The sequence below is a fragment of the Haliotis asinina genome, chromosome 14 (assembly GCF_037392515.1).
Source record: "Haliotis asinina isolate JCU_RB_2024 chromosome 14, JCU_Hal_asi_v2, whole genome shotgun sequence".
In the NCBI taxonomy this organism is placed as follows: Eukaryota; Metazoa; Mollusca; class Gastropoda; order Lepetellida; family Haliotidae; genus Haliotis; species Haliotis asinina.
Genome location: NC_090293.1, coordinates 39,661,891 through 39,677,634, shown reverse-complemented (window position 1 = coordinate 39,677,634; position 15,744 = coordinate 39,661,891). Strand labels below are relative to the sequence as shown.

The following is a 15,744-nucleotide window of genomic DNA, read 5'->3' as shown; positions in this document are numbered from 1 at the left end:
CACAAAACAGCACTAAAGTGGACACAATTTTTCTCTCATGTTGTTATTCTCGTGTATTCATAACAACAAAATAGCAACACTTGACTGTCAAACCACTTTACCCACATATCTGTAGCAATACCATTGTTTACCAATTCACAGCCCTGATGTTGTAGGACTTGTGTTAACAGCTCCCAACAGTCCAGTTGACACAATGACAAGCGCCTCGTATAGAAAGAAACTTGGGTTCAGTCATCGCTCCAGCTCTCTCGAGATTGAGGAACGGAAACATCGAAGTCATACTCCTTCCCCTCTCCAATCACCGGTCAGTAAATCTCAAATCAACAAGTAACTGTACATGTGTCATATCTAATCCCAATACACAGTCCATGTGTGTCACATCTATAACCCCTCTCCAGTCAGTAACAAACTGTACATGTGTCACATCTCTAGCCCCTCTCCAGTCATTGACACATCTATAACCCCACTCCAGACAGTAACACATTGTACATGTGTCACATCTATAATCCCTCTCTACCTGGTAACAAAGTGTACATGTGTCACATCTCTAGCCCCTCTCCAGTTAGGAGCAAACTGTACGTGTGTCACATCTCTAGCCCCTCTCCAGTCATTGACACATCTATAACCCCACTCCAGACAGTAACACATTGTACATGTGTCACATCTATAATCCCTCTCTACCTGGTAACAAAGTGTACATGTGTCACATCTCTAGCCCCTCTCCAGTTAGGAGCAAACTGTACATGTGTCACATCTCTAGCCCCTCTCCAGTCATTGACACATCTATAACCCCACTCCAGACAGTAACACATTGTACATGTGTCACATCTATAATCCCTCTCTACCTGGTAACAAAGTGTACATGTGTCACATCTCTAGCCCCTCTCCAGTTAGGAGCAAACTGTACATGTGTCACATCTCTAGCCCCTCTCCAGTCATTGACACATCTATAACCCCACTCCAGTCAGTAACAAACTGTACATGTGTCACATCTATAATCCCTCTCTACCTGGTAACAAAGTGTACATGTGTCACATCTCTAGCCCCTCTCCAGTTAGGAGCAAACTGTACATGTGTCACATCTCTAGCCCCTCTCCAGTTAGGAGCAAACGGTACATGTGTCACATCTCTAGCCCCTCTCCTGTTAGGAGCAAACGGTACATGTGGCATATCTCTAGCCCCTCTCCAGTTAGGAGCAAACTGTACATGTGTCACATCTATAACCCCTCTCCAGTTAGGAGCAAACTGTACATGTGTCACATCTCTAGCCCCACCCCAGTTAGGAGCAAACTGTACATGTGTCACATCTATAACCCCTCTCCAGTTAGGAGCAAACTGTACATGTGTCACATCTATAAACCCTCTCCAGTTAGGAGGAAACTGTACATGTGTCACATCTATAGCCCCTCTCCAGTTAGGAGCAAACGGTACATGTGGCATATCTCTAGCCCCTCTCCAGCTAGGAGCAAACTGTACATGTGTCACATCTCTAGCCCCTCTCCAGTTAGGAGCAAACTGTACATGTGTCACATCTATAACCCCTCTCCAGTTAGGAGGAAACTGTACATGTGTCACATCTATAACCCCTCTCCAGTTTTTGACACATCTATAACCCCTCTCCAGTTAGGAGCAAACTGTACATGTGTCACATCTCTAGCCCCTCTCCAGTTAGGAGCAAACTGTACATGTGTCACATCTATAACCCCTCTCCAGTCAGGAGCAAACTGTACATGTGTCACATCTATAACCCCTCTCCAGTTTTTGACACATCTATAACCCCTCTCCAGTTAGGAGCAAACTGTACATGTGTCACATCTATAACCCCTCTCCAGTTTTTGACACATCTATAACCCCTCTCCAGTTAGGAGCAAACTGTACATGTGTCACATCTCTAGCCCCTCTCCAGTTAGGAGCAAACTGTACATGTGTCACATCTATAACCCCTCTCCAGTCAGTAACACACTGTACATGTGTCACATCTCTAGCCCCTCTCCTGTCAGTAACACACTGTACATGTGTCACATCTCTAGCCCCTCTCCTGTTAGGAGCAAACGGTACATGTGGCATATCTCTAGCCCCTCTCCAGTTAGGAGCAAACTGTACATGTGTCACATCTCTAGCCCCTCTCCAGTTAGGAGCAAACTGTACATGTGTCACATCTATAACCCCTCTCCAGTTAGGAGCAAACTGTACATGTGTCACATCTCTAGCCCCACCCCAGTCAGGAGCAAACTGTACATGTGTCACATCTATAACCCCTCTCCAGTTTTTGACACATCTATAACCCCTCTCCAGTTAGGAGCAAACTGTACATGTGTCACATCTATAACCCCTCTCCAGTTAGGAGGAAACTGTACATGTGTCACATCTATAACCCCTCTCCAGTTAGGAGCAAACTGTACATGTGTCACATCTCTAGCCCCTCTCCAGTTAGGAGCAAACTGTACATGTGTCACATCTATAACCCCTCTCCAGTCAGTAACACACTGTACATGTGTCACATCTCTAGCCCCTCTCCAGTCAGTAACACACTGTACATGTGTCACATCTCTAGCCCCTCTCCAGTTAGGAGCAAACTGTACATGTGTCACATCTCTAGCCCCTCTCCAGTTAGGAGCAAACTGTACATGTGTCACATCTATAACCCCTCTCCAGTTAGGAGCAAACTGTACATGTGTCACATCTCTAGCCCCACCCCAGTTAGGAGCAAACTGTACATGTGTCACATCTATAACCCCTCCCCAGTCAGGAGCAAACTGTACATGTGTCACATCTATAAACCCTCTCCAGTTAGGAGCAAACTGTACATGTGTCACATCTATAACCCCTCTCCAGTTTTTGACACATCTATAACCCCACTCCAGTCAGGAGCAAACTGTACATGTGTCACATCTATAGCCCCTCTCCTGTCAGTAACATACTCCACATACGTCACATCTATAACCCGTTTCCAGTCAGTAACACACTGTACATGTGTCACATCTATAGCCCCTCTCCTGTCAGTAACACACTGTACATGTGTCACATCTCTAGCCCCTCTCCTGTCAGTAACAAATTGTACATGTGTGACATCTATAATCCCTCTCCTGTCAGTAACAAACTGTACATGTGTCACATCTCTAGCCCCTCTCCTGTCAGTAACAAAGTGTACATGTGTCACATCTATAATCCCTCTCTACCTGGTAACAAAGTGTACATATGTCACATCTCTAGCCCCTCTCCTGTCAGTAACAAAGTGTACATGTGTGACATCTATAACCCCTCTCCTGTCAGTAACAAAGTGTACATGTGTCACATCTATAATCCCTCTCTACCTGGTAACAAAGTGTACATGTGTCACATCTATAACCCCTCTCTAACTGGTAACAAAGTGTACATATGTCACATCTCTAGCCCCTCTCCTGTCAGTAACAAAGTGTACATGTGTGACATCTATAACCCCTCTCCTGTCAGTAACAAAGTGTACATGTGTCACATCTATAATCCCTCTCTACCTGGTAACAAAGTGTACATGTGTCACATCTATAACCCCTCTCTAACTGGTAACAAAGTGTACATATGTCACATCTCTAGCCCCTCTCCTGTCAGTAACAAAGTGTACATGTGTGACATCTATAACCCCTCTCCTGTCAGTAACAAAGTGTACATGTGTCACATCTATAATCCCTCTCTACCTGGTAACAAAGTGTACATGTGTGACATCTATAACCCCTCTCCTGTCAGAAACAAACTGTACATGTGTCACATATATAATCCCTCTCTAACTGGTAACAAACTGCACGTGTCACATCTATAACCCCTCTCCTGTCAGTAACAAATTGTACATGTGTCACATCTATAACCCCTTTCCAGTCACTAACACACTGTACATGTGTCACATCTATAATCCCTCTCAAACTGGTAACAAACTGCACGTGTCACATCTATAACCCCTCACCAGTCAGTAACAAAGTGTACATGTGTCACATCTATAACCCCTCTACAGTCAGTAACATACTGTACATGTGTCACATCTATAATCCCTCTCTAACTGGTAACAAACTGCACGTGTCACATCTATAACCCCTCACCAGTCAGTAACAAAGTGTACATGTGTCACATCTATAACCCCTCTACAGTCAGTAACATACTGTACATATGTCACATCTATAACCCCTCTACAGTCAGTAACATACTGTACATATGTCACATCTATAACCCCTCTACAGTCAGTAACATACTGTACATATGTCACATCTATAACCCCTCTACAGTCAGTAACAAACTGCACATATATCTAATCTATAACCCCTCACCAGTCAGTTACACACTGTACATGTTTCACATCTCTAGCACTGTACATCTGTCACATCTATAACCCCTCTCTAGGTGGTTACAAACTGTACATGTGTACATCAATATGTATCTCATACCCCTTCCAGGACACATGTGAGATGTCACTGTACCTGTATACTGTTATCCTGGCCTCAAAGTATACAGGGATTGTTTGATGCAGTATCTTGTTCTCATGTTCTTCCAGAAATCAAAGAGGAAAGACACAGATGTGTACGTGGTGCTATACAACTTCAAAGGAAAAGAGAAAGATGACATGGATCTAAGGTAGATCAATACTTCTTGTACCACAATCATGCAGGTGTTACTACTTTATACAGACAGGTATCCTCCGGCATCTATGGCATACAGACAGGCATCTACTGTATACAGACTGGCATCTACTGTATACAGACTGGTATATACTGTATACATGCTGGTATCTACTGTATACACAAAGAATACTACACAAGATCTCCTTACATATGAATAAAGTGAGTGTCCTTACTCCAGTACCTGACTTAACGAAATCACCCAGCTGGCATCATTGGTTGAAACATTCCATTTATGTTTTTTGATGGATATAATGTCACAGTTGGGCCACTGTTTCCGATGCAAAACACTTCCTGGTGATATGGTGCTTGCCATAAAGGGAGATAACTCGGGATTGCTTAGTTTATGACAAAAATGTTCGAATTTGAGGTTTTGTTAAACGACATGTGAGATACAGATGCATTTTATATTTTTATATATATTTATTGACACAAATGAATAAGAAATCATGGCAACAATTTTATTACTCTATTTATGCTCATCAGTTTGTACGCCAACTCTAACATTTCAAAGAAATCAGGAATTTAGCAGCCATGCATATTTCACAAGGTCAAGGTCATTTGTACAACTCATGCAATGTGTCACATGACAGATTTGAAGGGGTGTACAGTTCATACACCCAGGCAAACCTGCCTGCATGGTTGGGTTTGTTTTGGCCATTGACCCATGAGAATTCGACAAATTTGTTATAATGGCACATACATACAGATGATTACTTCATACAGGAAATTTTGACATATTTAATCTGCTGTATAAAAGTTTGACATCTTACACATATTAAATGTTTAAGTAGGAATGAGAAAACAGATCTTTTACATTGATATAGTCTGGTGAAAAGCATAAAGCCAACTCTTTCCATATTAAAGTTAATTCTGAAAGACAACTGGTTTTCTAATGGTCAGTCAGCACATGTGTCTTAAGGGTCACATGCAACCAAAACATCAAACATAATTAAAACACAGTTATCACTTGTTCATGATAACTGAAGTTGTGCATTACATATTGTCATTAGCAGGCAGGCAGGCAGGCAGGCAGACATATAGGTGTCAATAAACCAGACATTGAGCTTTCTCTGTGACAGAGTCTGCTTACCACAATCAAGTTTTTTTGTATGTAACGAGTAGATTATTTACTTGTTTATGTATATAACCAAGATTAGATTACTGCTCACGACCTCATACTCCGGGCATACATTTTGTTTCAAGCTCCGTGAACCTACTATCCATGCGTTATGAACACAGCGCAGCATAGCTGTTGAAACCACTTTTTCACCCAGCACTGGGGGAAATTTAGTGAATCGTTTGAACTCTGATTTTTCAGGCTTTTTTTCAGCGCATTTTTTTGTCAACTTTATGGGTTGAATTGGCATTGTTGATGATTTGTTTTGGTAAGTGCTTACCGAAATGTATCAGAATCTGCAAAGTTGTGTTTTACGTTGCATGTGACCTTTAAGGAAACTAGAAAACAAAAGCAATTTCAGTTATAACAAAAAGCTGGTTACAAATATCTTTCTTTGACAATAACGAAACAACATAGACCTCATGAAGTACTGTTGTATTCCAACAGGGCAGGGTGGAAAGTTAGTCTCATCAACAGCTCAGATCCCGATTGGTGGAAGGTAAGTGGAGTATATCTGGGCATTGACATTACAGTTGTGCCATGTAAAATATTCCCAGATGCACTAAGAATATGGTTGTGCCTACTAACTACATTCCCATATGCACTGAGAATATGGTTGTGCCTACTAACTCATATGCACCGAGAATATGGTTGTGCCTACTAACTACATTCCCACATGCACTGAGAATATGGCTGTGCCTACTAACTACATTCCCATATGCACTGAGAATATGGTTGTGCCTACTAACCCATATGCACTAAGAATATGGTTGTGCCTACTAACTACATTCCCATATGCACTGAGAATATGGTTGTGCCTACTAACCCATATGCACCGAGAATATGGTTGTGCCTACTAACTACATTCCCAGATGCACTGAGAATATGGCTGTGCCTACTAACTACATTCCCATATGCACTGAGAATATGGTTGTGCCTACTAACCCATATGCACCGAGAATATGGTTGTGCCTACTAACTACATTCCCAGATGCACTGAGAATATGGCTGTGCCTACTAACTACATTCCCATATGCACTGAGAATATGGTTGTGCCTACTAACCCATATGCACTGAGAATATGGTTGTGCCTACTAACCCATATGCACCGAGAATATGGTTGTGCCTACTAACTACATTCCCAGATGCACTGAGAATATGGCTGTGCCTACTAACTACATTCCCATATGCACTGAGAATATGGTTGTGCCTACTAACCCATATGCACCGAGAATATGGTTGTGCCTACTAACTACATTCCCAGATGCACTGAGAATATGGTTGTGCCTACTAACTACTGCATGTGCAGTCGCTGTTATTTGGAGAATGTTACCACAGAATCATTTACAGTAAGCTTGACTTCCAAGACAGAAGACCTATTTTGGCCCTGTGCTATGACAACTACATTAACATTCACAGGTCCAGTTGTGCATCAACATCTGGAATCTACAAAACTGGCAATGTATATGGTTAAGTGACAAATTACATTATATTCTGCTTCAGTGCCGTGACTGTAGAGCATGTGTCTATCGATGTTGAAATGAACATTTTGCCCAGAACTGTGTCGCCCAAGTTGACCAATATGGTGGTGAGAGGGTCATAATATGGGGAGCGATATCCTGCACACAGAAATCTAACTTTGAGTAACTTCAGGGCAATTTAGCTGCTATTTGGTACAGGCAGGAAATGATAAGGATTCCCATGATTCCCATCATTGACCGACTGAGGAAGTTGTTCCAAATAAATAATACTGTTCAGTATTCAGAATGAAAACATTATAGCGCTTCAACCCGATCAAGTATTTGTGGGACGAGCTTGACCAATGCTCATGCGAACGTCATTACACATGTGACATTAGATCAACTGTTGAAGGCATTGCAAAGAGGAATGGGCCAGAATTCCACAAGGTCAAATTCATTGACTTATTCATCCATGCCAAGAGAGTGGAGAGCAGTTTTGGGGGCATAACAGATATTGAAAACAACACCTAACTGTGAAGAGAAGCCTTTACTTTTTATGAGCTATACATGATAATAGATATTTGATCTTTATACTGTAAAATCTGGCTACAACAGATGTAGACTTACCTGTGTAATCTCACTTTATAGATAGATGACTAATAAACAAAGTGTTTCTTTTTTGGGGGGAGAGTATATAGTTTGGCCTACACATCCCCAGATACTCCATGAGAAGTATGTATTCCTTATGCTTTTCTAAACAGTCTCTTTGGAAACAAGAATCCCATTTATAAACTGCTATTATCAGATTAGCTTATCTACATCTGATTACACACACTGATAGCTATTGTTAGATATTTCGCTATCATCCTGTGTTCAAATACTCAAGTATGTTGGGCATCATGATGCTCTGAAAGCTTCAGTCATTGATTAACCAAATGCTGGCCTGCAGTCAGTCTTATTGAGGTAGGAAAGTAGAATGTATTGGTTTTTTTTTGTAAAAGCTCATGTTATATTATTGCACATTTTGTCCTTGATATTTCTAAGATGTTGTGTTTAGCTGCAGAATATTCAATGTTGTGTTCTGTTGCTTCAAGCTGATGGAACTAATTCTTGCTTGCATTTGTTTACCCTCTGTCTTATGGGTGATTGTTGCAGGGTCGGTGCAATGGTAAAGTGGGCTATTTTCCAGCAACATATGTGCAGCGCCTTGTGCCAGGGCAGAGGGTCTTCCAGGTGACACACACAATGAACTTAAGTGAAGGAGACAATGGAATGAGACTTCATAAAGACCAGGTGAACTGAAAAGACAAATGGTTTCTTTGGTTAGAGGCAAAAGTGTTTTTAGGAACTTGGTCACAGGAAAACAAGGTGGGGTTAACAACGGGGGGTATACTACCAAGTTCAGTTGTCACCAAGAAGACAATGGCAATCAACAACTGAGGGTTGGTGGGGTGGAGTATATGAACAAGTTAAGTGCTCACAAGGAAGACAATGGTGATCAACAATTTGCGGGTATAAGAACAACTTAATTGGTTGCCATGAAGGCAATGTAGTCGGCAGGAAGTACAAGTCTTTCAAAACACCTCACTACATGCTATTGTGCTCAAGGATGTACTTCTGAGGCAACTCATCCTATTTAGCTGAATCAAAGAGGCTTCTCATTAGTAGTGCATTTAGCAAGCAATAGTTGCATGGATATGTGTGATACATAAATATCCTATAATAATAAAAAATAATAATAATAATAATAGGCAAGATTAGAATGTACATCATGATAAACATCTGATAACAGCATGACTGTGTCAGTTTGGAATCAAAGAAGTTGACTGTGTTTAAGAGATAACTCTGAGGACAGCACAGACAGTGCTTGTGGCAAACAATTTATAGTAGCAGCCTAAGCTGCCAGGTTACCTGGATCAAGACACAACTTCAGGACATAGAGAAAGATAAGCAGATTGTATGGGGTATTCTAAGATGCTTTGGCGAAAGATCAAAGGCGCCGACAATACTTTATCAGACGATAATGTGCACTTTTTGCATTACGTCACAATGTGTTGACGTCGCTGCGCCATTCCAGTCTGCCCCCTCATAATCAAACTTTTTTGCATTACGTCACAATGTAACCAACGTCACGATGGATGTCAGTTGCCATCGCATTGTACAGCCTCCTACAGTAAACTGCTCCGTCGCGTCCCGTTTCTTGGTTTGCAGTTGCACCACACAGCCAACCTCACTGTGGAAACATTACATTTATGTTTTCCAACGGATAAAATGTCTCATAGTTTGACTCAAAATCTTAAAGAGACACAGTAATGTTGGCAATGTTTACATTCCCATAATGCAATCGTGGAATGTTGCTTGACGTGTCAGCTTCCTCTGAATGTACTGATCTAAACTTTCGTTGGTAGTAGAAATGAGGTAGTCATATTGTCTTGTATGGTTTAAGAGAATCACAGATGTAATTAAAATGATCTAGAGAAGATATTTAACCCGAACATAAACCATCATCAAACTGTTCATCATTTGTTTTTCTAGTAAACTTTGTCTAACGTAGGGGGCTGACATGTCAAAAGAACAGCGCGTCAGTTAGCCCTGTGCGAGGATTCTTAATTTAGGTCACAGACACCGTCGTTTGTTTTCTGCTGAGCGTCCTCCTGCTTTAACTATAATAGTTCAGGGCGAAAGTGTACTTTATTACACTATACATGGTGGTAGAACGAACTGTATTTCTTAACTCTACAGACCATTTTAGAACACAGAATACTAAAGAATACTCATTTGCACATACACTTTTGGCATTAAAGGTTTTCTGTCTCTATGCATCCTCTCTTAGATCAGGACCAGGAAGAATTCACACCTGTGATTCAACATCAGTCTCCATTATTTAATACCAGGACAAAGAAACAACTGCCTTAGTCATCATACCAGGCTAAGGTAATGGACCCATGTCATTGTCATCAGAGGAATTGGTAGTTTGCACCTTTCCACCAATAGCAAACATCTACCAAGTTCAGGCAAAAATGTGGAATCACAGACTGACTCTGTTCCCATTGGAACCAGCATGGCCTACATGGCTATGGACCCCAGATCCTGAGGGCAACATGGCACAGGCAACCAAAGAATGACAGATTACACTTCAGTCTGGAGTATCTAAACCTACATGTCTAGAGGTTATGCAACACTCACTTCAGCAGGATTTTCACAGATTTCTTCAGCTGTTACACAGTCAGTCAGATCTTCAACATCTACCTTGTATGTCTTTAAGTGGTATCCAGCAGTTCAGATTCAGAACTGAAATCGCCAGTGCTTCTATAGCTGTCCAGTGATAGCACACTTCTTTTTGCATTTACAGAAGGCACAGCACCTGTTACTGGCCTCCCAAAGACAACTTTCCCACTTTGAACATAAATGCAGAAAAGTCCACAAACACAATACCTCGCTACTGAAACAGCAACAAAAGACTCTGAAACTGAAGCATTTTACATCTGCAGACTCTGGCCTCTACTGTGCATGTGCATTACCATCAGCAGTTCTGTCAAAAGCAACTGTGAGTTACCTCACTTAGAAAATTATTGAACGTGTTGATATAATTACTGTCAGTCATTTAACGTGAATGGAATGTAAATGTAACTTTGTTAGGCCTGTGTTACATCACCCTTTTGACAATTGTTGCTCAGCACTAGCTTCAGACCTCATCAGACACGGATCCTATACTCACCAGCTTGCTGTTATTCTGGGACCAAGCATATCCTTCAACAGCACATCTTTAGAAAACGGAGTACATCATGCCACTTTGAGCATGCACCTTGTGGATGGATACAGCACTTTATAAATACTTATTACTATTATTATCAGTGGTACTATGAGCACTCCTTCAACATCCATTTCTGCATATGGACAAAGCATCATTAATTCTGTGGTTTTGTCTCCCAAGATCACTGCAGAGAATTGTTATAAAAACAGAGGAAATAATGACACCCAAACCAGTATTAAGAGAAATATATTGGTTCCCATTATAGGTGGACAGTATAGAAAATATCCTGAACTAGTGATACAAGTACCACTTAACCACTAACACTATCACAATGAACAAGTGAGATTCCCCAAAAACAGTGGTAACTCAGGAAGACTGTATCCTTATGACACTAACTAAGTAGACAGGAATAAAACATAGGAGAAAAAATTCTGGAAGAAAATCTAATTGCAAGACTCTGTACATTCAGAAGATTCTGTATTGGAAAAGTCTGTACAATTTTGTATTGAAAATATAGTAGAGAGTCTGCAATATTACCATTTGTACCAAGGTTTATCAAAAAGTATGACTGATTCTGAGATGTAAGTCTATATTAATCTAAAAATCATAGTGGGTAAATTTGTCAGGAACTAAAAGTAAATCTCAAGAAGAAAGGTATACCAGTTGTTTACTCAACAATATAAGGGAGACGACTCTATTGTTGGCACAACATAGGCATGTGGCAAAAACGTGTTGGTTTGTTAATGGTGGTAATCATGATGTCAGTATCTGGGGTAAATATTAGGGCTTAATTCAATGCCTACATCCTGACAGTCTAACTCTAACACCAAGGTCTCATTAGTTGCAGTGTGAGCATCAAACAAGACAAGCAATAGTATGGGAGAAAATGTTTGTGACAGTGTTTGAACAGTTTACTGAAAAACTACAAGTACAATCATTGGCATGATGCATTATGATTGTTCTACCATCATGAATCTTGAATTTCATGAACCATGATTTAAAATAAGTTGTCCATATAAGCTATCATTATGTCACGACACAATAGCATCTTAACTTTCAAGGGCATTAGGCAACTAATTTGAACAGCCACCTGGCTATGCAAATGTGCCAAACAGTGACATAAGGTTTTATCTAAAAATCAGAAGGGTTACATTATCAGATGATACTTTGGTATTTAACATGAGGTGAAAATGCATGATCTTGTTGATTTTTTTAAGAGCCACTAATCAAAACTGATAAGTAATGGTCATTTGCTTGGACATAAACTTTGAGCTAGTGTTTGAAAGCATATGAAAACAATTAATTTCTTCAATGTAAACAAACACACAAAAAGAATGCTGGATTTCTATAACATGGTGTCATTTGAAAATATACATGATAGATATAGTTTGATATAAATTGAGTGCAGACATTTTTGGATTTCTTATTTCTGGATGGTATGATGACAGATTGATTTGGATCCCATTTCTTTTGTTTGTACTTTGATATTTAATCATGTTGTGATAATAATGCCACATCAATTTACCTATAATAATGCAAGAAGGTTAGATGAATTTGAAGGTGTTTACTAACTGAACCCCACTTTGCAAATTTGCCCGAATTCTGAAACAGGAAATGTGTGTAAACGCAAGACATACTTTTAGTCACAAAGATATGAAATCAAACTTCAAAATGTTTATAATAGTTATCATAATATACTAGATGGATATATATTTACTCCCAGGTTGTAAAATAACAGAAATATTAAGGTGTCACAAAGATGAAATATTAAGGTGTCACAAAGATGTCACAAAGATGATTACAATTAAACTGTCTGATGAATATGATGCATCACAGTTGGGCTTATGAGTGGTGTAGCAAATGTTGTGAACTTGTCAAGAATTCTGGGATAATAACAACAACAAAACCAACAAACACTCCTGGGGAATCACTCTATGTCAGTGCTTTTTTAAGCCTGATTTCTGTTTGATCCATCTCAGACTTTGGGCACCATCTGTTGGGTGACTGGTTTTCATAACACTGTAGATGATGTTTGACTGGTTTTCATCACGCTGTAGATGATGGGTGACTGGTTTTCATCACGCTGTAGATGATGGGTGACTGATTTTCATCACGCTGTAGATGATGGGTGACTGGTTTTCATCACGCTGTAGATGATGGGTGACTTGTGTTCATCATACTACAGATGATGGTTGACTGATGTTCAGCACACTGTAGATGATAGGTGATTTGTGTTCATAACACCATAGATGATGGGTGACTGGTTTTCATAACACCATAGATGATGGGTGACTGGTTTTCATAACACCATAGATGATGGGTGACTGGTTTTCATAACACCATAGATGATGGGTGACTGATTTCACCATGCTGTAGATGATAGATGACTGGTTTTCATCACGCTGTAGATGATGGGTGACGTGTGTTCATCGCACTACAGATGATGGTTGACTGATGTTCATCTCACTATAGATAATGGGTGACTTGTGTTCATCACACTACGCATGATGGTTGACTGATGTTCATCACACTATAGATGATGGGTGACGTGTGTTCATCTCACTACAGATGATGGGTGACGTGTGTTCATCTCACTACAGATGATGGGTGACGTGTGTTCATCTCACTACAGATGATGGGTGATGTGTGTTCATCACACTACAGATGATGGGTGATGTGTGTTCATCTCACTACAGATGATGGGTGACGTGTGTTCATCTCACTACAGATGATGGGTGACGTGTGTTCATCTCACTACAGATGATGGGTGACGTGTGTTCATCTCACTATAGATGATGGGTGATGTGTGTTCATCACACTACAGATGATGGGTGACGTGTGTTCATCTCACTACAGATGATGGGTGACATGTGTTCATCTCACTACAGATGATGGGTGATGTGTGTTCATATCACTACAGATGATGGGTGACGTGTGTTCATCTCACTACAGATGATGGGTGATGTGTGTTCATCTCACTATAGATGATGGGTGACGTGTGTTCATCTCACTATAGATGATGGGTGACTTGTGTTCATCACACTACAGATGATGGCTGACTGATGTTCATCACACTATAGATGATGGGTGACGTGTGTTCATCTCACTACAGATGATGGGTGACGTGTGTTCATCTCACTACAGATGATGGGTGACGTGTGTTCATCTCACTACAGATGATGGGTGATGTGTGTTCATCTCACTACAGATGATGGGTGACGTATGTTCATCTCACTATAGATGATGGGTGACTTGTGTTCATCATACTACAGATGATGGTTGACTGATGTTCATCACACTATAAATGATGGGTTACATGTGTTCATCTCACTACACATGATGGGTGACATGTGTTCATCTCACTACAGATGATGGGTGACGTGTGTTCATCTCACTACAGATGATGGGTGATGTGTGTTCATCTCCCTACAGATGATGGGTGACGTGTGTTCATCTCACTACAGATGATGGGTGATGTGTGTTCATCTCACTACAGATGATGGGTGACGTGTGTTCATCACACTATAGATGATGGGTGATGTGTGTTCATCTCACTATAGATGATGGGTGACTTGTGTTCATCACACTACAGATGATGGTTGACTGATGTTCATCACACTATAGATGATGGGTGACGTGTGTTCATCTCACTATAGATGATGGGTGACTGATGTTCATCACACTATAGATGATGGGTGACGTGTGTTCATCTCACTATAGATGATGGGTGACTTGTGTTCATCACACTACAGATGATGGGTGATGTGTGTTCATCACACTATAGATGATGGGTGACGTGTGTTCATCTCACTATAGATGATGGGTGACTGATGTTCATCACACTATAGATGATGGATGCCAAAATTAAGAATGATTCTTACTTACATGCAGGGAGAAAACTGTATGGTCTGTAAGGTTCACATGTTTGGGCATTAGGTTTTGATTCTGAATTCTTTTATTCTCTGGCAGACATTTTTCCTAGGTGAACTTTTTCCTGATAACTGACTGTAATGTGTATATTTCACTCAAAAATAGGGACAGGTGTTTTTATCACAATATGCACATAGTAAAATAAGTTATATAGAATAATGTGTTTATGTATTTTTCTGGTTTTTTCTAAAATACATCATTGTTACATGGTATCATGATTTTCGGGTTTTTTTCAGATTGTTGTGCAGGTTGGGGAAGAAGTCAGTGGTATGATTCATGTCCAAGCCCCCAACAAGAAGCAGGCAATGTGCCCATTGAAGTACCTCCAAGAGCTCTGATGCTGTGTGGCCAGCCTGGCTCTCAGGACAATTACCAATGGTATTCCACAACTTGCCAACATGACAAAACAAACTTCCACATCTGCTGGACTGTGTTACAGATATGCAGGTCTTGTAGTCATGCTTCTGTAGACAGGAGCAACCATACAACGAGCAGGATGTGCATCTTGTACAGCCATTCTGCCCATCACCTGATAGATACTCTGGCACACACCAGCAGCAGCACCATTCCACAGGGGCAGGTGGATTATGTCACTGCATACTCAATGCTTCAGATAATTATTAATTTCAGTGCATGAAAAAAGGAGCTGAACTTTCTCAATATAACTGTGTCACCTGTGTCTTTCTTTGTGACAATGCCAGTGCTCATCATTTTGATAAGGTCAGTTCTCAGATGCTGGCTTCATAGTGATCTGATGGGCCCTATCATCCCTGGGTCCACACTTCACAGGGCACATGTGCAACTAGGAAAACCTATGTATGGGATTCTATGTGAAAT

The 15,744-nt window shown here is 40.6% G+C and overlaps 1 protein-coding gene across 1 annotated transcript in view; it reads left to right on the top strand.

The window, feature by feature from the left end:
• LOC137261849 (spectrin alpha chain, non-erythrocytic 1-like) overlaps nt 1–15,334 on the top strand; it is a 315,782-nt gene extending 300,448 nt beyond the window's left edge. The window contains exons 16-20 of the mRNA XM_067799651.1: nt 171–304; nt 4,520–4,599; nt 6,211–6,262; nt 8,379–8,516; nt 15,144–15,334. Coding sequence (XP_067655752.1) covers nt 171–304; nt 4,520–4,599; nt 6,211–6,262; nt 8,379–8,516; nt 15,144–15,245 — 506 coding nt within the window. The 3' untranslated portion in view covers nt 15,246–15,334. The remainder of the gene's footprint in view (nt 1–170; nt 305–4,519; nt 4,600–6,210; nt 6,263–8,378; nt 8,517–15,143) is intronic.
• The last annotated feature ends 410 nt before the right edge of the window (nt 15,335–15,744 follow it).